At 45.6% G+C, this 22,532-nt stretch overlaps 1 protein-coding gene across 4 annotated transcripts in view; it reads right to left on the minus strand.

The window, feature by feature from the left end:
• Positions 1 to 276: 276 nt before the first annotated feature.
• Positions 277 to 22,532, minus strand: part of SCUBE2 (signal peptide, CUB domain and EGF like domain containing 2) — a 71,812-nt gene continuing 49,556 nt past the window's right edge. For 3 of the 4 annotated variants that reach the window (XM_082844935.1, XM_082844937.1, XM_082844936.1), the window contains 7 exons: positions 20,622 to 20,792; positions 18,227 to 18,394; positions 17,350 to 17,511; positions 14,082 to 14,279; positions 12,508 to 12,660; positions 8,550 to 8,629; positions 6,510 to 7,881 (listed from right to left, as the gene is read on the minus strand). In XM_082844935.1, the coding sequence (XP_082701061.1) occupies positions 7,729 to 7,881; positions 8,550 to 8,629; positions 12,508 to 12,660; positions 14,082 to 14,279; positions 17,350 to 17,511; positions 18,227 to 18,394; positions 20,622 to 20,792 (1,085 nt within the window). In that variant the 3' untranslated portion in view covers positions 6,510 to 7,728. Of the gene's footprint in view, positions 381 to 6,509; positions 7,882 to 8,549; positions 8,630 to 12,507; positions 12,661 to 14,081; positions 14,280 to 17,349; positions 17,512 to 18,226; positions 18,395 to 20,621; positions 20,793 to 22,532 lie in introns of those variants that run through there. The other variant, XR_014326389.1, reaches the window with a different exon arrangement.

Here is a 22,532-nt window from a genome sequence, read left to right on the forward strand (position 1 = left end):
AAAGGATGAAATTCTCTCTTTTCAGACTGTCTACACTCCACTAGCACATTTCGCTTTGAGTTCTGTGCTCTCTGAGGCACATGATGGTCAGACCCACCTTGGCCAGGCCTATGTCCTCCTCTCTCATCAGGGACTTTGTCCCACTGACCACAAGCCTCATGCAAATTACTCATTTTTGGAACCTGAATTCACACCCTGACAAAGTGAGTGTGTTCATCGGCCTTACTTGCCTACGGCCCTGGGCACTGCTTCTCTGGGGTCAAAGGTTGGACTTCGTCATGCTGGAAACATCAAACCTGAGATGAGCAGCTCTGAAGAATGTGTGATTCTGAGCTCAGCAAGGAGATGTACTGCCATCTTCATACATCAGAGGCTGAGGACTGAAAATAAGGAAAGATGATGGATTGACAGGTCTCTGTATATGGGTGCTGTTTCTGATCTGAGAGAGATAGTGTTAGGAGATTGGAAGAACACATTTCTCCTTTCCAGCTCAGGAGAATAAGGGTTTTCAGAAGGTCCTGTGGAAGAACCCTAGTCAGGCATTACGGCCTTTCATTCCTACTTCAAGCTCCAATTCTTCTGGTTCTAGAACAAACACATCCTACTAGAAAGCCTGAAACTAAAGGATTCTCTATTTCAGTGAAATGGGAGAAACTAGCAGAGTACGAACCCATTTTTTAAGTGTATCTTGGATTTAACTTCTCTAGTCTGAAGTGGTGGAAGATGATAATGATGATGATAGTTAACATTTATTGAGCCCATACTACATTCCAGGTAGTTTTCTAAGAGTTTTCCATTTGTGAATGCATTTATTCTCACAACAACCCTATCCAGTAAGTACTATCTTTTTCTTTATTTACTATATGAGGAAACTGAGGCACAGAGAGGTCAAGTAACTTGTGCAAGGTCACACAGCTATTAAGTGGCAGAGCTGGGATACAAATCCAGGTACTGCAGAGGACATAATGGGAGTCTTGGAGAAAATGAACATTATGAAACATAAATCTTTGAGAAATCTTTCACTAAGATAAACAGAAAGAATGCATTCTCAGAAAAGTACATTAGGAATACTGAGAGGGGGAATATTGGGTGAGTCATGCTGCTTGAGTCCCCTTAGTTCCTCGTTGGAAATCCCAAGTGAGGGTTTACCAAGCCTCTTATAGTTGCACCCACATCACTCAAAACTTCAGCTTTGGTGCCTGATGTGGCTGCTAAAAGCTGCCTTCCTCAAGCCAAGTCACCTGGACCTAACATTGGGATTCTGAGCACATATTTTTCCTTTGCCACCATTACCATCTGGCTATATTGTCCACAGTTTTATGCAATGGACAGGCATCATTTACTGCAGCTGCACTGGCACTGTGTAACGATGACCAGTTTGTGGTCATGCACAGTGAGTTACACACAAGGCTGCAGAGGGCTGAGCCCAGCAGGCCCGGCCAGGGTTCACCACAAGCTCACACTCTTTCCCACCACACTCTTCTGCTGGCCATGACTGTGTCAGTCACACATTGCTGGGTCTATCCTCCCTGGGGCATTGGTTCCATTTTCTGCTCAGAAACTATTAATTATTTTTCAACCACAAAGTGTATAATAAGGCAAAGATAGCACCAAAGCTCAGATTTGAGGTAGGTTTGTATTTCTGCTTTTTGCGCTGCACAAGGAAAAGACAGAAAACTCCAAACTATGCCTCAAAGTTATCCTTCAATCCTAGGTAGGATAAAATATAAGATCATAAGACAGTCCAAGTCAGTGGGGTGTGTAAGCTCTTTAAATGACACGTGGTGAAAATCACACAAGATTACAATTTGGGACTGATTGTTCCCCTGCATTCTTTTTTTTAAAATTTATTTTTGGCTGTCTTGGGTCTTCGTTGCTGTGTGTGGGCTTTCTATAGTTGCCACGAGCGGGATCTACTCTTTTGTTGCGGTGCATGGGCTTCTCATTGCGGTGGCTTCTCTTGTTGTGGAGCACGGGCTCTAGGTGCGCAGGCTTCAGTAGCTGTGGCTGGCAGGCTTTAGAGCGCAGGCTCAGTAGTTGTGGCACACAGGCTTAGTTGCTCCGCGGCATGTGGGATCTTCCTGGACCAGGGCTCGAACCTGTGTCCCCTGCATTGGCAGGCAGATTCTTAACCACTGCACCACCAGGGAAGCCCCCCCTGCCCCCCCTCATTCTTTCAAGTCCTTTTTCCTCCTGTCTCAGGAATATGTATCCAGCCTAGCATGGTGCCGAGACCATAACAATGAATAAATGAATGTGGTGTGTGTGTGTGTGTGTGTGTGTCTTTGGACATGGATGTGATTCAGAGAATTGTTGATAGTTTGAAAGGACCTGAAGATCAATGACTTCTCACCTGGTCATTAGTCATTAGGCCAGGCAGAGGGAAGGAAAAGACCTAAACAGATACATTCCGAGGGCTGTTTGAAACAACATGCAATCAGTTGTCAAACCACAGCCCTAGTCCCCAACATCCCACTGGTAACATTTTGTCTTGAATTATGAGCATTTAAGCTCCAAGGTTACTTAAGCTCCAAGGCAGTGGGATGACTGAAACACAGGTGGATTCCATTTACAACCACTAGGTGGCACCTGTTCTAGGAATTGCAAAATGGCTTGTTCACATGCTGGAGCTTTCGTCATCCTGGCCTGAGCCAAACTGTCAAGTTCCTGCTGGGTGGGCAGAGGAACTTGCCAGGGCCAGTGCTGCCACGCTTGGTTTAAGGAGCCAGTGCCCTGGGAGGGGGCTGGATTCATAATTCCAATGATGAGCTCACCCTATCTAGAGTAGCCGCTCCCTCCCACCACCTCCTCATACTCTTATCTTTTCACCCTTTTTAACTTTCTTTATAGCAGTTATCACACTTGACTTTACTATATGTTCGTTTATTTTCTGTCTCCCTCCACTAGAATCTAAACTCCACAAGAGCATTTTGCTCATTACAGGATCACCGGTTCCTCAATACCTAGCACTTGGTAAGCCCTCAGTAAAGATGTTGTATAAATGAATGAATGAGCAAACACGTTAACAAAGAATTATTAGTAACTAAGGTCTGTAGTCCATTCCCCTAATGAGATACTCTGAAAACCAAGCAATGCTGAGTTATGATCATTGTTTATAGTAGGTGGGTTTAATTTGTATCCCTTTTATTCAGCTAGAGCAACCTGCCTGTGAATGAGTGGTTTCACTTTCTAAATCTGTTTCAATCCTGTGTTCCCTGGAAAGTGATCCCTGCTGAGTAGGTATGTCTTTATAGCTGTCAATCACAGGAGCAGCCTCGCTGGGCCATCAAGCCCCAGATGTTGGTCTCCTGTAGGCGGATCAGGACTGCCTGAACGGAGAAGGAAGCATGTTACCACAAATATCCAGGACACCCCTGAGCTGGGTTCACAAGCCCCTGGAGTAGATGACACAGGGAGGAAGCCTCTCCGAGGCTTCTAATTTCCTGTGGTTGGGCTCCTAGTGGCAACACCCAGGACCTGGATTTGGAGGCAGCTGATGGCTTGCCTAGCAAGAAGGCCACAGGTAACAAGGCTCCCTTGACTTGGTGAGGAACTGCTTTACTCCAGCCTCACCTAATCCACGTGCCTCCCAAATACTGACTAAGAGTAATGTAGACTTGGGTAAGGCTCCTGGGATCCATCCTCCCGCGTGAAAAGAAGCAGATATACTGACAGCCCCAGTAAGAGGCATGTCTTCTGAGTTAAGGAGGAGATCGAGGTGTGCAGGAGGGAGCCCAGGGTTTCCCGGTGCACAGGCCCACTGGCTGCAGTGGTCTGCAGTGGTGGGCAGCATGCAGCAGCCCTGGTGCCTCTTCCTGCAAAGATCCACAATTCCTTGCTCTGTGCGGTGCAGCTGCTGCCTTTCCCAAATTTCCACATGACAATTATAAAATCACCTGCAAACCTAAATCCAGTGAGTGCCTACAGATGACACACTCAACAGCTCAGAGAATGATTCAGAGGAAGCAATCTTCCAAAGTGAAGATAATCATCCGTTAGTGTGAAAAGGCAAGCACTCTTTTATTAGCATTGGAAGCTCAAGGGAAACGTGGCTGAAGCCATAAAAGCAGCACTTCAGTAAATGGCTCAAGAACAATATCCACAGCTGGAGGGAAGGACATGTACAGATTCCTCTCCCACTCAGAGTTCTACCACAAAACTTGTTCTCGCGGAAGGAAGGCAAAGCTCAGCTCTGACCTCTTCCTGTTTACTTCATCAACAGCTCCCCCAGAGTTCAGAGTTGACTGGTCTTCTTTTATCTACCTACTTTTCCCAGGTGACCTCAACCCGTCTCATTCTTTATTCTGTGACATTAAAATTAATATTCCAGCCCTGAGCGCTCCTGGGACTTCATAGAACCAGTTGCCTATTTGAACTCTTTATTTGGATACTAATAGTCATGTCATACTTAGAATGGCCAAAATTAAACTCTTGATCTTCTCTTCTTTTCCAGTGTCTTATCATTGCATAAGAAAGCACCCAAAGCCTAACGACTAAAACAACAATAATCATTGATTTTGCTCACAAGTCTGTCATTTTGGTACGGCTCGACGGGGACTGCTCAGTGAAGCAGCAGCTGGAGAATCCATTTCTAAGGTTAGCTGGCAAGTTTTGCTAGCTGTCACGGGGGAGTCAGCTGGGCTGTGGGGAGCTGGGGAGGTGGGGAGGGCTTGGTTTCTCTTCACGAGCTGCTATGGCTTCCTCAAGGCACGGTGACTGAAGTCCCAGTGAGTTTCCCAAGGAGACGAAGTGGAAATTGCCAGTATCTTAAGTCCTGGGCCCAGGAACTAGTAAAATGTTACTTCTGCCATATAAGATTGGTTAATCAGTCACAGATCCCAGGTTCAAGGGGAGGGGCAAAAGGCCCCCAACTTTGCATGGAAGGAGCATCAAAGAATTTGTAGACAGGTTTTTAGATTGTCACATGTCCCAAACCTGCTCCTCCTGCCGTCTTCTCCATCTACCAGTTATTCAGACAACTAGGGGTCACCTTCAGTTGCTGTCCTTCCCTTCCCCTTCCACCCAATCACCAGCAAGTTCTGGTGACTCTCTCCCAAAACATGTCCAGAATCCTTCTGTTCTCTCCTCTCCACTACTCCCGCCTTACCCAGACAACCTCATCTCTCACTGGATGGCTGCTTGGTTGGTTGCAGTAGTTTGTTAACTGTTCTCTGCCTCCGTGCCTGCTTTCTAAAACCTATTCTTCATACAGTAACCAGAGCTATCTTTTAAAAACAGAAATCAGGTCACCTCACTTTTCTGTTTAAACCCCCTCCAAAAGCTGCACGACATATTTAGAATTAAACCCACAACCCTCATTCTGAATTCCAAAGCCCAGTGTGCTCTGGCCCCTGTCCAGTTCCCTGGCCTCATCTCATACCACTTGCCTTCTCACTAGTCTATGATCCACACACACGCTTGTTGCTGCCTGATAGCCTTTGCACCTGGCTTTCCTCTATCTGGAATGTTCTTCCCCCTGATTTGTCCAAGGCTGGTTCCTTCTTGCCATTTATTTTTCAGTTGAAATACCGTTTACCTAGAGAAACCTCCGCAATTCCCAAACCTAAAGAAGCCACACCATCATCTGTTATATTAACCTATTTTAATTTTCAACATAGCACTTACTACTAGTTGATACTTTCCGTGTTGATTTGTTCATTGTCTCCTCCCTCTAAAATGTAAACTCTAAAATGACAAGACCTTGTCTGTTCTGTCACTGTGCATCCCTAGGACCTAGAACAGTGCCTGGCAAAGAGCAGATGTTTGATAACTATTTACTGAGTTAACAGGTAGCAACAGTAGCCCCTGCCATCCAGTCTTCCAACAGGACCGCAGAGTCTCTCAGAGTGGTTGATGGGTATAGAGAGGAAGCTTCAGGAGGGCCTCAGTGGCTCATGCATGGCCCAGCTCCTGAAGGATGCTTCACAGAGACCAGGTTTATGCAGCCTCCTTCCAACCCCCAGTGTACTGCCATCCCTAGCCTTCTTGTGAAACCAGCAATACAGAATCAGACAGTCCTAAGGACAAAGTTACTAACATGCTTGGACAGGGTGGCGCAGTTCTGCTGCCATCGGTCAGGTCATTAACTCACATTGTATTACATTTGAATTTTTATCTTAGGGTCAGACTCAGAAATGTAAGCCAAGTTCCGGCATCACCAATTCCAAGTACTTGTATTAATGGTTATTCTTTAAAACGAAGATGCTCAAATTTTTGAAGAGAGACTTAGAAATGGGTATTTAGGACCATCCAAATAAATTTTTTGAAGTTTGATTGGGCTTTTAAAAACTCAATGTTATTAATAGGTTAAAAAACAAAACACTGAGGTGAAAAGAGAATTCAACAATAAATGAAATAATCTTTGCTTTCTTCAAAAATGTTTGTTAATCTTTTTTTTTCTTTTGGTACTTTGGTGTAGAGAATTGATTGTGTGCAGAGTTAGTTTGCTACTGAAATAAAACACTATGGTTGTCTGTAGTCAGCCCATTCATTAGGGAAATGGCAGCTTGTTTGATAGAAGTCTTTTTTATTCACTGTAATGAGATTTTTGCCTATGGATTTCAATTTTTAAAAATTCAATAATATTGAAAAATCAAATTCCTGTGGGAGAAAGTGACTGTGAGGTCCCACTGTGCCGAGAGAAAGTGAGATGATTCTGCGGTACTAAGAGGCCGGGATTTGTGTGCTTCCGGCAGTGGGTGACCATTAAGGGCCTGAGACCACCCTGAGCCGTGCAGCCCGTGCCCCTGGACCCCAGTCAGGCTCTGAACTTGGCGAGGGGAAGGAAGGCAAACATGACAGGCTGGTCTGTACCACGTCGCACCTGGACCTCGCACGCCCTGCGCTGGGAAGCCCACGGAGGAAGGAGAACCCTTGGCGGTATTGACTCGGGGTGTGTGAAATCTCCTTTTCATGATGGATGGATTCTCATCCGTTGAGGAGATCATATCCTATCTGAACTCTCCAGGCTCTACTGCAGCACCCGGAAGAGTGGTGCCCTGAGGGCACAGCTGAAGGTGTAAGACAAGCACTGTGCATTTGCTCTGAGGTGGAAACTGGCAACAGGGAAGGCCATCGATAGGTCTACATTACAATGTCTGTGGAAGTGCTTAGTTTCTATCTTTTTATTTCTAATTCTTTCTGCTGTAAGTAATTTCTAGTGATCACTGCTTAGGACTCAAGCTTCTGGGATCAAACTTAGGTCACACAGGCTGGAGAAGGCTGTGGAGTCACCGAGTCCTCCCAGGTCCCGGGTGGGTAGATGATGCCTGGAGGACTCTCCCTCCCTCCCTCCCCCCTTTCCTGCTCTGCCTGGTCGGAGCCGACACCTGAATGCAGAGGGCTCCCTTAGGGAGGACTATGCTGGAAGAAGCTGAAGTCTCAGACAAGGCAGCCCCCTCAAGGAGGAGTGAGGACCAAGAAGGACACGTGCATCTCACCTGAGCTGACTGAAGTCCCGCTCAGCCAGCCCTTGACATATCCAAGACATGTGCCCACAGCAATGAGAAGCGAGTAAGACTCAAAGCCGTTCTCAGTCCACATCCACAATGCTGGGAAAGAAAAACCAAGTTCAATTTACCAAAATATCTGTATTATCTATAAAAATTGAACTCTATCCAGGCACTGCTACTAGAGGCAGCGTTATCCGGCTATGCTGGCTGCAGAAGCAGATCGCTGTGTTCCACCAGCCCACAGCCCAATGCTGTGCTGAGTGGCACGTGGGCAGGCTCATTTGTAAGGTCTCAGAAACCTGGACACTTTGGAACGGAGCAATCGGATGAAGGATCTTGGAAACATTTCCCGGGACTCCTGGGCTGTGTACTTGAAATAGTTCTGGGGGTGGGCCAGAACGTCAAACAGAGCCTTGATCAGTTTCTTATCCTGAAAAGAACAGAATTTTGTTACTGGGCCAAAATATTTTAACATTATGACATTTTGCCAATGGAACGATAATGTCCCACTGTTAGGCGGTAGGTTGATCAGCTGAAAAACGCTTTGTGAAAATCGTCTCCTCTGATTTTTATCTTTTTTAGTCCCAATTTTTGTTTCCTAAGTATCTATAAAGAGCACATATTACTTTTATTTTAAAAATTTAATGTGTAAAAAATTGTTTTTCTAAACCACGTGGTAACTTTGGAATTTGGGGAATATTTATAGCGTTAGTGATATGGCAAGCGTTTATTTATACTTAAAAGTATCTAAAATTTGGTGGACTTCAGGCTGGAAGGATGAGCAAGGAGCCAAGAATCTTCAACTATTTGGAGAATGAACATGGAAACATGAGTTGCCGCTGGCTTGGATTTCTGATAAACAAGTTTCCCTCTGCTCCTCCGCACATTTCCAAACTAAAAAATACTACTTTATTTGACAACACTAAAAATGGCCCCTTGAGTTTTTTTTTAAAAAAAACTAAGTCTGGTGAAGATATAAAACTGACCTCAGCCCAGAGCAGGCTCAGTGTCTGAAAGGTAGCAAGAGGAAACCCTTCCTCGGTGGCGCCTGGCGAGCCCTGTGGGTGACTGCCGTGGCCACCTCGGGTGCATACTCACCTTCAGTATTTCCTGATGGTTCTCTGATGCGTAGAGCCTGCCATCTCGAACTATGTCTTCAATGAGTTCCTGGTAGTCCTCTGTTTGAATAAAGGACATATTTTGCATTTGTATGCTTTAGTTCTTTCCAGGCTGACTCTTTCATTTTTCAAATAAGGTTCTGAGAAATGCCCCTTCTGTAGCTGCCATCAGAACAATGACCTCTCTGATACTAAGAAGGCAATCAGAGAGAACTTCCACAGACTCACCCGCTACCTCCTCTCACCCACCAGCATCTGCATCCATCTCTCGTGTTCCTCCCTCAGATGAACCTCTGTATATCCAGCCAAGACCCATCCCTCCACTTTGCTTACCAGCTCCATGTTCTCTCACCCAATCAAGGACGTTGTTCCACTAATCCTGCCCTTCCTTTCCTACGTGATGAAATTTTCTCTCTGCTGGTCTTTCACACTAGCATGCAAACATGCTGTTGTGTCTCCAATGTTTTTTAAAAAAAACCTCTCTAGACCTCATTTCTCCCTCCAGTTTCCATCCCACGTCTCCGCTCCCCTTTGTAGCAAAACTCCTTGAAAGAATTGTCAGCACTCACTATCTCCAATTTGATTCCTTTCTTTCTCTCTCACACCCATTCCAGTCAACTCTGGCCCCCAGCACTCCTCCAAAACTGCTTGTTGGGGTCACCAGTGACCTTCATGCTGCTCAACTCTTAGTCCTCATCTTCCTTGATGCATTCAAAGTCTAGTCTATTTCCTACAGTCATAATTCAAATCAAGCATATGCAAAACACAATCTTTTTTAAATTCCAGGCAGAGAAGAATGCCTCTTTGTATGCATATTATGTGCAACAAATCCAAACAAATCATAAGAACATCACTGGAACTGTGTGGGAGAAAAAGTGTCTCCTGCTCAAGTGATGGGAAATGGAAATTCATAGGATAATACTCATAATTACTAATTTAATACATGTACAATATCGCTGGTCCTCTCTTCATGTGGTCTCTTTCTTCTTATCCTTTCATTTTCATGAATACAAAATCTATAAAATATGAATGAGGGTACGTTTTCTTTTTTTTTAATCTTGAATTCCTCTACTGCAGAGTCTCTACCTCAGAGAATTAGCTCCTTTTGATGAGGAGTTCACCATTAGGAACACTTGTCACTGTTCTAGAGAGCTGTTTGCCACTATCCCAAATGCTTCCAAACCACCATCTTTTAAAGAAATCTTTCCTCTGCTTTTAAGAACTACAGTGTTGGGCTTCCCAGTGTCGGGCACAGTGGTTAAGAATCCGCCTGCCAATGCAGGAGACATGAGTTCAAGCCCTGGTCCGGGACGATCCCACATGCTGTGGAGCAACTAAGCCTGTGTGCCACAACTGCTGAGCCAGCACTCTAGAGCCCGCGAGCCACAACTACTGAGCCCGCATGCCACAGCTCCTGAAGCCCGTGCGCCTAGAGCCCGTGCTCCGCAACAAGAGAAGCCACCGCAATGAGAAGCCTGCTCACCACAACGAAGAGTAGCCCCGGCTCACCGCAACTAGAGAAAAGCCCGCATGCAGCAACGAAGACCCAGTGTAGCCAAAACTAACTAACTAACTAAATTTATTTAAAAAAAAAGAACTACTGTGTCTCCTCACTTGCTCCAACTGTCATGAGGAAAGCACTCCAGTGTTGTAGGTAAGAACTCAGGAGTCCCAAAGACCCCTGCAACTTTGTCCTGCTGTGCTCTCAGGCAGTTACTTAAATCTCTAAGCCAGAGTGGCCTCATCTGTAACATCAGGAGAGTCGTGTCCACTGCATGGGTGGCTGTGAGGAACGTGCTGTGTCAAGGGCACTTGGCATATGCCTGGTCCTCATAAGCTCAGCACATGTTAGCCGCAGCTACGGTGCTCCCTGCTCTCCGGGCCAGTGGGCTAGTCTGTAGCAGCCTCAGCTGCCCCTTCTCAATGTGACTGCTGTTCTTCTGGGCTTGGAACCAGATATCAAAACTGTCTGAAATATAGGTTGAAAGAAAAAATTAAATAGGCTCTGGTGAAGAGCTAAAAGGCTTCTGCACGGCCAAAACAGCAGTTTTCAACTATTTTCTGCTGTGACAGACACAATTTTTTTTTTAATTGGGGTATTGTTGTTTAACAATGTTGTGTTAGTTTCTACTGTACAGCGAAGTGGAGTTCCCTGTGCTATACAGCAGGTTCTCATTAGTTATCTATGTTATACATATTAGTGTATATATGTCAATTCCAATCTCCCAGTTCATCCCACCTGCACCCTCTCTTCTCCCCTTGGTGTCCATACATTTCAGACACACTCTTGTGGGCCTAACCAGGGTTATATGTCATTTCCCCTAGCTCAAGCTACAATTCTTTGTTTGAATTAAAGAAAAAAATCAAGACGTTTTCATGTGTCACAGAGTTGAGAACAGCCTGACTGAAATGTGTGAACTTTGGTGACATTTGTTCTGGAGTCTCTGTGGCTTTTTGGCTCCTTCCTGATCCTAGATGGGGGAGGTTGTTGGCTGGCTGCCTTTGGGGAGATAAGATGCTCTGAATCCCAGCAGAGCCACCTGGGAGCCATGTGTGTCCACCTAGGAGTCTGATACTAAGGGCCCTTGTCTTAGTGTTTGACATGGTTTCAGGCACCAGGATGATGATTCTAGAGTTTGTCACATGTTAGAAATAAACTATGTGAGGTGTTTTTAGGAACTCCATAGAATATCGTCTTTCCAAAACACCTACTTTTCACACCTGTCTGCCTAAAAACCTTCAGTGGCTCCCTTTAAGATTAGGTCCACCCTTCTGAGCTTGGCACTCGAGACTCTTCATAGCCTAACCCCACCTGCTTCTAATCTCATCTCTCACTGCTGAGCCCCATGCACCCTACCAGCTGGCAAAATCATTAGCCCCCAACATGCCAGGTACTCCATCCTTTGGCCTATGTCATTCCCTTTTCCTGAGTGTTCTTCTTCCCATTTATAAGAAAACTTACATATTCTTTCAAGACCCAAATCTCTTGAGACTTTGCTCTATTCTTTCCAAAAACCCATGCAAAATGAATGGCTGCCCCTTTTTCTGTCTCACACAGAGTCTTGTACATGCCCCGTTGTAGCATCTATGACACCATATTCTTTTTTGTATCTCTGTCACTAACCGTGTTGTCTCCAGCACCTCACCCAATACGTGGCATACTAGATGCTCATTAAATATTTGTGGCATGGATGAATGAATAAGTTCACGATGAACAGATAACTCTTCCCTGCTAGGTTATGAGGTCTTCCAGGACAAGGTCCAGTTCATTTTGTGTTCCTAGTCAATGTTTGTCACCGAAGTCTCAGAGCTTGTTAGGGCCCCAGGGCTCACACAGGCCACCCCTTCGTTTAACAAGAAGAAAATGAAACCAGGGAAGTCATCTAACTTGCCCAAAGTTACACAGCAAGTTAGTGGCAGAGACAAGACCAGAACTCAGGTCTTTTTCCTCATTCCCTGGGATTCTATATAAAAAAAGCTGCAACTGTAGTAGGTTAATATTTATTGAGTATTTACTATGTGCCACACACTGCACCAAGTCCCTTATGGATTATCCTACTGAACTCTCACACTAAGTCTAACGATTATCCTTATTTACACACTGCGAAAATGAAGCCTAGAGATAGTAAGTAACATCCACAACGTTGCAGAAGAGATTAAACCCAACCTGGCTGACGCCATCGCCCATGTTCTGACCCACAAAACTACGCTCGCGTTCATTTACTTTCTAAAACATCTGTTCATCCTTGTAGTCAGTATCCCCAAATGCCTGTTTAAACCTTGGCACCTGTGAGTCAGCGATGTCCTTTCTCCGTATCCTGCCTGCCTTTCTGAGCATGCATGCTTGTCAGCAGTCTACCAGCTGGCCCAGGAGTTGATTCTGTTCAGAGCAGAGAACCTTCTTACGCGTGCTGCAGCCTGGGCTTCACAGTGCTTACCATCGTACGTCACATACGGGACCTGGAACCCTCTGGCGCTGTTCCCTTCATTGGACTTAAACTGAATCCACAGCTTCTTGGATCTAGAGGTGAAGGCGATGGGGCGTTCGTAGGTCTGGCAGGTTTCATACGTTGTCACAGAATTGGATGAAGCTGCCAAGGGAAGTTGGAGGGGACGGGGTTCAAGACTCATCACTGAGCCTGCAGATAATGAACACTCATCTTTTCAAATACTCACACCACAAAACAAGTTATGTACAAGGGCTCTTCGGGACCAGCTGAGTCCTCGTAAGGGCCACAGTCGTGACTGTGGGCCCCAGGGAAGGCTAACTGCAAGGCCCATGGCTGGCAAACGGCAGCAGCCCAGGCTGCAGCACTCACTGCAGAAGCTGAGGTCAGGGCTCTCACATTGCAGGGCCAACCTGCTGCAACCTGGTAATAATCTCCGCCATTCACTACATGGTTCCTTAGACCAGGCAGTGTGCTCTGCACTTTATAGACTTTTATCTCACTTAGCCCCCACCCCCCAAAACCAGAGGAAGTTGGTGCAGTGGTTATCTCATTTACGGAGAAATTAATTACTTGCCCAGGGTCACACAGCCAGTATGCGGAAAGATCAGGATTCAAACCCACACCTGACTCCAGACATTGTAACCACTAATAAGAATGGCGAATACTTAAGTAGTATGTGTCATTATTATTCTAAGTGCTTTACAAATAAAAATGCATTTATGCCTCATGATAACCCTATGAGGTAGCAACTATTATTATCCCCATTTTAACATATGAGCACTCTGAGGCACAGAAAGTTCCCGAACGTATTCCCAAGATCATACAACTAGTAAGAGATGGAGCTGGGATTCAGATCCAGGCAGAGCCCCCTCATGACACTGCCTCTAAGCTGCGTTGGTGACAGTATCCTTTTATGGACACTGGGTCATGCATCAGGATGGGAGGCGGGTCCCTCCTGGCTGGACCACGCCCTTTGTCTTGGTCAGTCCCTAAGCCATGAGTTGCTTCCCAGGGTGAGGCAAGTGTCTGGGGTCCTGAAGCCAGCCCTGCATGAGCTTCACTGACACTCTGTGTCCTTGTGGAAGAGGGTTCCCAATGAGCACAGAGGGAAGACTGACCTGCAGGATCGCTTCCTCTAGGGTTCAACAGGAGGCCTCAACCTGTGGTTTTTGTCTAAATTTTGTTTTCTTGGCAAACTCTAGAAACTCATGTCCCATCTCTGTTCTAATACGAGGTGGCATTCTAGGCCTGCTTCTCCCATTTAAAGCCAGGCATAACCAACAAGGACCTACTGTTTAGCACAGGGAACTATACTCAATACTATGTAATAACCTATAAGAGAAAAAAATCTGAAAAAGAATATATATACATATATATATATATATATATACACACACACATATATATGACTGAATCGCTGTGCTGTACACCTGAAACTTACATGATATTGTAAATGAACTATACTTCCATAAAAAATGTTTTAAATAATAAAGCCAGGCAGTGTGCCATCAGGCTTTCCAGCTGGCCTCAGAAGGGGAGAGGAGCAGACAGGTGAGACGCACCAGTTTTCCGCATCACCAGGTAGTCTCCACAGTCATCCTCTATGGGCAGGAAGATCTCAGGGACCACAATCAAGATGCGGCGCTTGGGGGGTGGGTTGATGGTCCAGGTACATTCTGTGTTGGCAGGGTAATTGCCTGGGTAGTTTGGGGATTCGATGTACCCAGTGAAATCACCTAGCTCCCCTCCACATCTTCTGTCTGGAAGAGGAAATGCCATGAGTTACAAAGGCACAGCACAGCTGTCATAATGTCATGGTCAAAAAATAATAATAATAATGATGTCATGGCCAGCCCCCGCTTGGCTGAGGAGAACCCTATTGCCCCCGGAAATGACATCATCGCAGGAATGAGTCTGCCCTGTAGTGCCCACAGCCCCCACTGGGAGCCCAACTACATTAACTTCCCACGCAGAGCCCACCCCTCTGGGTTCCCAGGGCATCATTTTCTCATTAACTTGAAGGCATTCAAGGTCAGGGACAGGTGTTTGTGAAACAAAAGGATAACTTCAGTTTTTCTGTTTTGTTTACAAAGTCCAAGTGCCAGGAGAATGCATGGCACAGAACTTGTAGGTCTGTCAAAATAGGGAGAATAGAGCTTACTGCTCAGCAAAGGATATTTGACCCTTTCCCAGAGATCTTTGATGAAGACATGACAGCCATACTCTTTCACTTTTCTCTCTGGTCAAGACCATGTTTTATTTTTAAGTGGGGAAGAGAATTCCATTCAGCTATCAGTCAGTATAGGTCATGCTGGATACTCACCTCTGGCACCAAAGGCAAGGAGCATACACACACACACACACACACACACACACACACATACACCACCTCAGCCACACTTCACTCACTGAATCTCCATTCATCCAACAAATATTCTTGCCCTAAAGGAGCTTAATGTTTAAAACTGTCAGGTGAACCTGTTCAAGAGAAGATGTTGAAGGATTACCTTTGGCCTCTCTAGTTGTAACTGGGATTTATTATTCCCAGTAGGAAAAAAACACAAAAAAAACAAAAAAACAGCCTTTTGTTCCAGGAAGAGAAGAGGGAGAGGAGAGAGTCATGGAGTCAAGAAAACTGTCTCCGAGCCTGACCGGCTACCTGAGGAACTGTGCCATACAGCTCCAAGGACCAGGGGTGGGAAGGCAAGGAAACATTTCATCTTGACGGGGAAAAGAATCTTCTTACACTGTGAACTTCCCAAGTGTAATCTACCAACAGACTAGGATATTATGAGCGGCAGTAAGCTTCTTGTTAAGGCACGGGGAGGGGGAAGGGTAAGCTGGGACGAAGTGAGAGCGTCGCATGGACTTATATACACTACCAAATGTAAAATAGATAGCTGGTGGGAAGCAGCCTCATAACACAGGGAGATCAGCTCGGTGCTTTGTGACCACCTAGAGGGGTGGGATAGAGAGGGTGGGAGGGAGGCGCAAGAGGGAGGAGATATGGGGATATATGTATATGTATAGCTGACTCACTTTGTTATAAAGCAGACACTAACACACCATTGCAAAGCAATTATACTCCAATAAAGATGTTAAAAATTGTTTTTAATTTAACGAAAAAGAGACTAGACAGCTACTTGTGAGGATGTTGTTAAAAGGGCTTCGTTGGGATAGAGAGAAAACCAGATAAGCTTCCAGTCATAAATTCAAGTGATTCACTGCCCTCTTCAATTCCCTACTCTTCCAGTTTGGGGAGGCCTCTTGCTCCCCTACATTGCTGAACCAGCTGAGGTTGTCAGCTGGCCTTTACTAGAGAATTTTACACAATAGTTAAAAACAAAGAAGCAAACAAACCAAGTCCAAATAGCAAGTCCTTGAATGATTTACCTCCCCATTCCTACAGAATACAAACTAAGCTCCCTAGTCTGGCAGTCAAGACTGTCAATGAAAAAACGCTGGGCTTCCCTGGTGGTGCAGTGGTTAAGAATCCACCTGCCAATGCAGGGGACACGGGTTCGAGCCCTGGTCCAGGAAGATCCCACATGCCGCAGAGCAACTAAGCCCGTGCGCCACAACTACTGAGCCTGCGCTCTAGAGCCCACAAGCCACAACTACTGAGCCCATGCACTGCATCTACTGAAGCCCCTGTGCTCTAGAGCCCGTGCTCCGCAACAAGAGAAGCCACCACAATGAGAAGCCCACACACTGCAATGAAGAGTAGCCCCCACTCGCCGCAACTAGAGAAAGCCCGCGCACAGCAACAAAGACCTAACACAGCCAAAAATAATAAATAAATAAAAATAAGTAAAATAAAAAAAAAGAAAAAACGTTGCCTGCCATGTCAGTAAACAAAGGATGTTGCGACCATCAAGCCATCACACTGCAGCCACCCCAAATGATGCACCCTGAGGAGACTCAGGATGAGAAAGCACAGGATGCTGGCCCCAGAGAGCTGAGGTGCAGGTCAAAGGAACGATTTCAGTGAGCCCAGACTCTTGCATCTTCCCTCACACAGAAAAGCGCTAACTTCCTTGCCTTGAGATATCGGGTCTTGTTTAATTAACAGTAATCTTGATGTTCCGACTACCTGGTCTTTGTTGCAAAAACTCATATACATCCTGGTTCCTCCCCTTCCTCTTTGGAGCAGTCCCTCAGAGCTGTCAGAGAGGCTGCGTCCCGGGCTTAAGTTCTCAGTTTTGTGAGCCGAATAAAACATAACTCTCAACTTTTAGGTTGTGCTTTTTTTTTTTTTTCAGTCAACAAGGCTTCCTTTCTTGGTCTGCTTCAGACTCCCTGCAGCACATTCCATGATCAGGTCCAGGGGACTCTTGCCGTAAAGCCTTTCACCTTTCTGAGTCTGTGCTTCCTCCCAGCTGCTCTCTTGGGCGTGAAGTTCTTTCTCCCACTCTCCCCCAACTCTCCCCATCAAAACCTTTCCTCGTCTCTGCAGACAGAGGGAGTAGCTCTTTCCTCTGCAGTCCCGCAGCCTGTGCTGCTGCAGGGCCAGGTACTGATTCTGCTTGCATTGCCTGGCACGTAACAGGTCCTCAAACAGTGCTTGTTGAACAGGGCTGAACTGACATTTTACCCTTGGGAGTAAATTACAGCAAGTACAGCCTGTGAATGTGCCTGGAGAAGCAGCCTGCACCAATACAGGTGAGTGCCTGCAGGTCCAGCACTGAGCTGCAGAGCCCTGAGGAGGGCTAACAACGGCTCCGCGGTCCTGAATGAACCAGGGACCCCTGCCAACTCGCACCCCCTAGGTGGACCCAGGTGCTTGCCCTCTTAATCAAGGACTGTGAAAAGCCTTAGAGAGAGACCTACTTTTACACTGGGTTATGTTTGTGGAGCCATCAAAGTCAGTCGTGGTATTTCCTGGGCAGGAAACACAATTATTCTTTCCAAATTCTGGCTGGTATGTTCCTGCTGGGCAGCGAATACATCGGTGAGTGGTGGTGTTGTAGAAATGTCCAGGTGAACATTGAACTGTAGGGGTGGGGGAAGGTGGAGAGAACGAAAAGAAAAAAAAAAAGACTTATTTTCATCAGATGTAACACGAAAGCTTTTGCAGTTTGGGACAGAAATGTCTATGCCCAAATAAGTACTGCTTTCCTACTACTCTGGGGCTAATCAACATTTAATTCCCTAAATAGCCAGCTTGGGTGCGACTTGTGACTCATGACACTGAGAAAAACACAAAGGGAACGAGGTATGGGTGTATCTTCTGAGTTCATTGTCCGTGATGTCGTCGGGCGTGAACGCTCACAGCTCTGTCTTCATGCACAGCGGGCCTGGGAGCCTGGAGGGGCGCAGAGCTGACCCTGGGCTTGGGGCTGGGCTCCTGCAGAAGGCAGCGGGGTGAGGCTCTGGAGAAGGCGTAGGGCCTGTTCTGGAGTGGGGAACTCTAGGGAAGGGTGAGGAGCTAGAGGAGACCTGGAAGCAAGGAGCAGAGGGAGCCTGTGGACTAAACCTGCCCATCTCCCCGGCTGTCTTGCAGTCAGCCCCGTTCGAAGGGGAGGACCATATCTAGGGAGTTCCTGTGCTCCCTGCACATCCAGCAGGGACGAATGGCCGTGGGGACCTGTCCTCCCTGCCACTGGGGCCCACACAGGGCACCTCGGCCGAGCTTGACTGGGGCTTTACCACGGTTCTCAAAAGGGGAAATTCAATTCCGGGAAGAGGCAAGCTGCCAAGTCCTCACCTCTGGTTTCACAGTCCTGGAAGGAAGTGGCTCCCAGGTGTTTGGTGAGGAGGCCTCCTCCACAGGGAAAGCAGGAAGTACGGCCAGCTTCAGGCTGGAATGTGCCCAAGGCACAGAGCTGGCAGGGTGCAAAGCCATCCGTGGAATATTCACCAGGTTGGCACAGACCTGGGGGGATCAATGACCTTAGGTGAGCAAGGCCCCTGGGCAGAGCCTTTCCCATCTCTCTGCAGATGAGATCAGAGAGATGTGGTCAGGCCTGTCACCCCATGCGGACCTCAGCTCCCACCTCAGCGAGAGAAACTTTGTCCAGCCCTGCTGCGGACACTGACGAGGTAGCATGTGGGTGCTGATGTTTACACACAGGGCTACACAGCACAGCGCAAAGATGGAGACAAGTGTGGACCCTTCTGGATTACGGAGCAGGCATGGGTAGGCTGCAGGCTTAGGACTACCCAGGGCCCAGGCAGCTGCTGCAGTGCAGGAGCCCCTAGAGAGAGGGTTCTCTGCCTGCAATCCATGTGATAATTCGACCCAGAAGTACACCCTCACCCAGCTGATTACATCCTAGTGATATAAAGACTCTTCTGGTCATGGAAGAGTCTCCCCTTTTTACCAATTATATTTACTAAGTTACAGCTCCTTATGCTAAGGTGTGTCCTGGCCTCCCTCAAATAGTGTACTAAATGCAACCAATCCAATCCACATTGACAGAGGGACCCAGAGGCATTTATTTACTTTAAACACCGTACTTTATTATATTTTTTAAGTTTATGACAAGTATCACAGCCATAAACAAAAGGATTGCTAAAAGCACACATTCCTTAGGAATTGGCCTGGCATTGGCAAGATGCTATAAAAATCTGCCGTCTCTTATATTCCTAATCATCTCTCCTCTATTAATTTTCATGGTTTTCTTTCTACCCATAAGGTACAGATATAATGGCGTTTAACAAACACACCTGAGGGAGGAGTCTGGCGTCTGTCAGACCTGGCTGCTGATTCCAAATCCTCCACTCTTTGGCTGTGTGACCCTGAATGAGTCTCTTTAACCTCATAAAGTTTTTGTAGTGATACAATAACCATTACGAACAACTCATGGAATTATTCATGAATGCCTGCGTGATGCCTGGTATAGGCAAGTATATAATAAGCGTTAGCAATTATTATTATTATTACTAATATTCTGATTTACTATAAATATATCTTATTAAGGTCACACACAAGTGTGAACAGATGCCCCAAAGTACCTCCTTATCAACCTTGCCGTTAGTTCCAGGATTTCATAACAGGCCGAAGTATGCTAGGAGTCACACCGTCAGTCTGAGGATCTGATTTGTAAACCAGAAAAGGTCCTGCACTTGAGTTTGAAGTCATTTAGGTGGGAACTAAATCTAGCTCTGGGAATCACTAGAAGGAGAGGCAGGGCTGCCAGAGCTCCAGCGCACTCTGCCGTGGACATCACCTACAAAGCGCCACATCAAATCACACCTTCCCTTTGAGCCCACAGAGTGTCAGTACAGCTGGCCCTTCTCCTGTTTAATAAAGACATTTACTAGTACAGTAAATAGGAAAGAAGCCCACAGAACCTAAGTAAGCATGGCTCCAGGGTTAACATTTTATAAGAGACAATTAAAAACTCTTCAAGAGAATCACGGACATAGAGAACAGACTGGTGGTTGCCAAGGGGGAGGGGGTCGGGGGAGGGGTGGAGCAGGAGTGCGGGGTTAGCAGATGTAGGCTAGTATATATGGAATGGATAAACGACAAGGTCCTACTGTACAGCACAGGGAACTATATTCAATATCCTGTGATAAACCATAACGGAAAAGAATATTTTAAAAAAGAATGTATATACATGTATAACTGAGCTGTACAGCAATAATTAACACAACATTATAAATCAACTATACTTCAATTAGAAAACAAATAAAAACTAAAAATGCAACACACACGCACAAACTCTTCACAGAGTTTTAACAAAATAACCAGATGGATACTTTTTTTAAAAAAATTAATAAGCTCTGACTTTGAGACCAAAGCTAGAAAAAGAATCAGCGCTACTTCCTCCATTTTTGGACACTTTCAGGTAGTCCCTACACACTGGGAGATCACTCAGGTCTCAGGGGATATTTATTTACAGTGATTAAACATGCAATTGCAACATTTACACATTTTTTTCCTGTCAGTGTATTCTATCAGATCTTCATTCATTTGTTCAGCATGTGTCAGGCATTGAGCTAGGTACTGGAGAGCCAATGATGAACCCAATACGGTCCCTGATGGTAGGAATTCCATGGTGCAGTACGCATTGTCTGCACTGAAATGCACTTATGCCTTCTGCTAAACAATGCAGGAGATTGAAGGAGTAAGAAGGGACAGAGGGCATTCTCACCTCCACATTCAGATGCATTCCAAGCTTCTGGAGTCTCCAGGGCCCCAGGATTTTCTGGTCTTGGGCATGGTTCGCATGTGATTTGCCCCTCCTCATTTTGGAAGGTTCCATTTGGACATAAAATGCAGCGTTCTTGTACTCCATCGTAGTATGTTCCAGCCCTGCAACTGACTAGCCAAAGGGGGAAATGATCTTGTCAGTGAGGGCACAGAGGCCAAGGAAGGATGATGTGAGTGCTAGAGATGAAGGTAAACAGATGGCACTGACCCCACACTCCCCCATACAAACCCCCTGAATACAGAAGGTGTGCCACCTCTGGGTTCCCTGTGTACACCTCTCTGCCATGGTCTCTGTCACCCACTGTTAGAGGCATTTACAGGTCCTCTCTCCCTAAACCATGAGCTCCTCGGGGGCAGGGATCACAGTGGTCCTAATTATTTTTGAACACAAGCACTGATGACATTCCCTACTTCACAGGAGGAGTATAAAAGTGAAAATCATTCACTGAACACAGGACTGGTGCTAGAAGAATAGAGAGGAGGGGGCTATTAATTCTGGCTGGTGGCATCCTGGAAGGCTTCCTAGAGGAGGCCACATTTGTGTCAGGTCTTGAAGGATGAGTAGGAGCTCCCCAGATAGGACGAGCGGCAGGTTGTAAAGATTCACGCCTGACATGGGAGGAAAGGGAAGAAAGGAAGGTTGGGGATAGACTGAAAAAGTCCTTAAATGCCAGGCCTTTGGATTTTATCCTGCAGGTAAAGGAACCATTGAAAGGAGAAGAATACGACCAGAAGCTGTGTTTTAAAAAGCCCACTCTCTGTTGGCTGTGGGGAGGGGGATCTCAAGGGTCTTACAGATGACCTCTGCAAAACAGCATGCTTCATATTTGTAATAAAATTGATACATGACAAAGAGCAAAGCCTAGTAAATGTCTCCTGAAAGAATAAACTACAAGGAAGTTAATAAACTATGCTTTTGATTATATTTTGGTGTTCTTAGTTAAACATGGGCTCATATCTTATTTTAGGATATGAATATAAATATACTGAAGTGGGTTCCCTAGTATAATATTTAAAGCACATCATCATAACCACCAAAGCAGGCTTTCTGATGGCTGACGTTTGTTGAGTACGTACCATCTACTAGATACTGTGCCATGAGCTTTACACACTTTATCTCATTTAGTTCTGGAAACACCCAAAGGAGCTGGGCGCTATGATTAGCTCCATTTCACAGAAACAGAGACTTAGGGACATTAAATAATTTGGCCAAGGTCCCACAGCTAATCTGTGAAATACACCTACAATGAGATCAAGAGCTTTGAGTTTAAAGAGGAAAAAGGTCATTGAATAAAAGTGCCGTCTGAATCACAATTCCAGACTTTGCCAAGGATTCTCTATGGGGCATTAGGGGAGTCTGACTGGAATAAAACACATTTTCTTTTATACCTAAGCTGCTAAGAAATAGAAAACAAAATATCACATGATAAAATTAGCTATTATAGCTCTTGAATGCGTGTAAGGGGGAATACTGGTTTTCATCCTACCCTACAAATGCAATTTGCATATGTACTTTTAGGGTTAAACATGGCAAAGTTCTCTATTACCAGTAATAAAAATGTCTTTTCATTATTTACCCCATAATTTAAAGAAAACTGAGGCTTTTTAAAAAAATCATAGTAAGATGAAACATGCCACATTTCAAATATTATTTTTACAATTAAATGATATCAGTCAAAGTCTACTCTAAAGTCTAAATCTTAATACTTTTTTATATTGTTTGGATTTTCTTTTACAATATTCACATATCATTTTTAATTCATTTAATGACATTTTTTAAAAAATTAAAAGTGAACCAAACTCTTGGCAAACGACATTATCGTGGGTATGATGCACAGAGCTCTGGCAGACA

This window comes from Leucopleurus acutus (genome assembly GCF_964270905.1).
Source record: "Leucopleurus acutus genome assembly, chromosome: 8".
NCBI classification, from domain to species: Eukaryota; Metazoa; Chordata; class Mammalia; order Artiodactyla; family Delphinidae; genus Leucopleurus; species Leucopleurus acutus.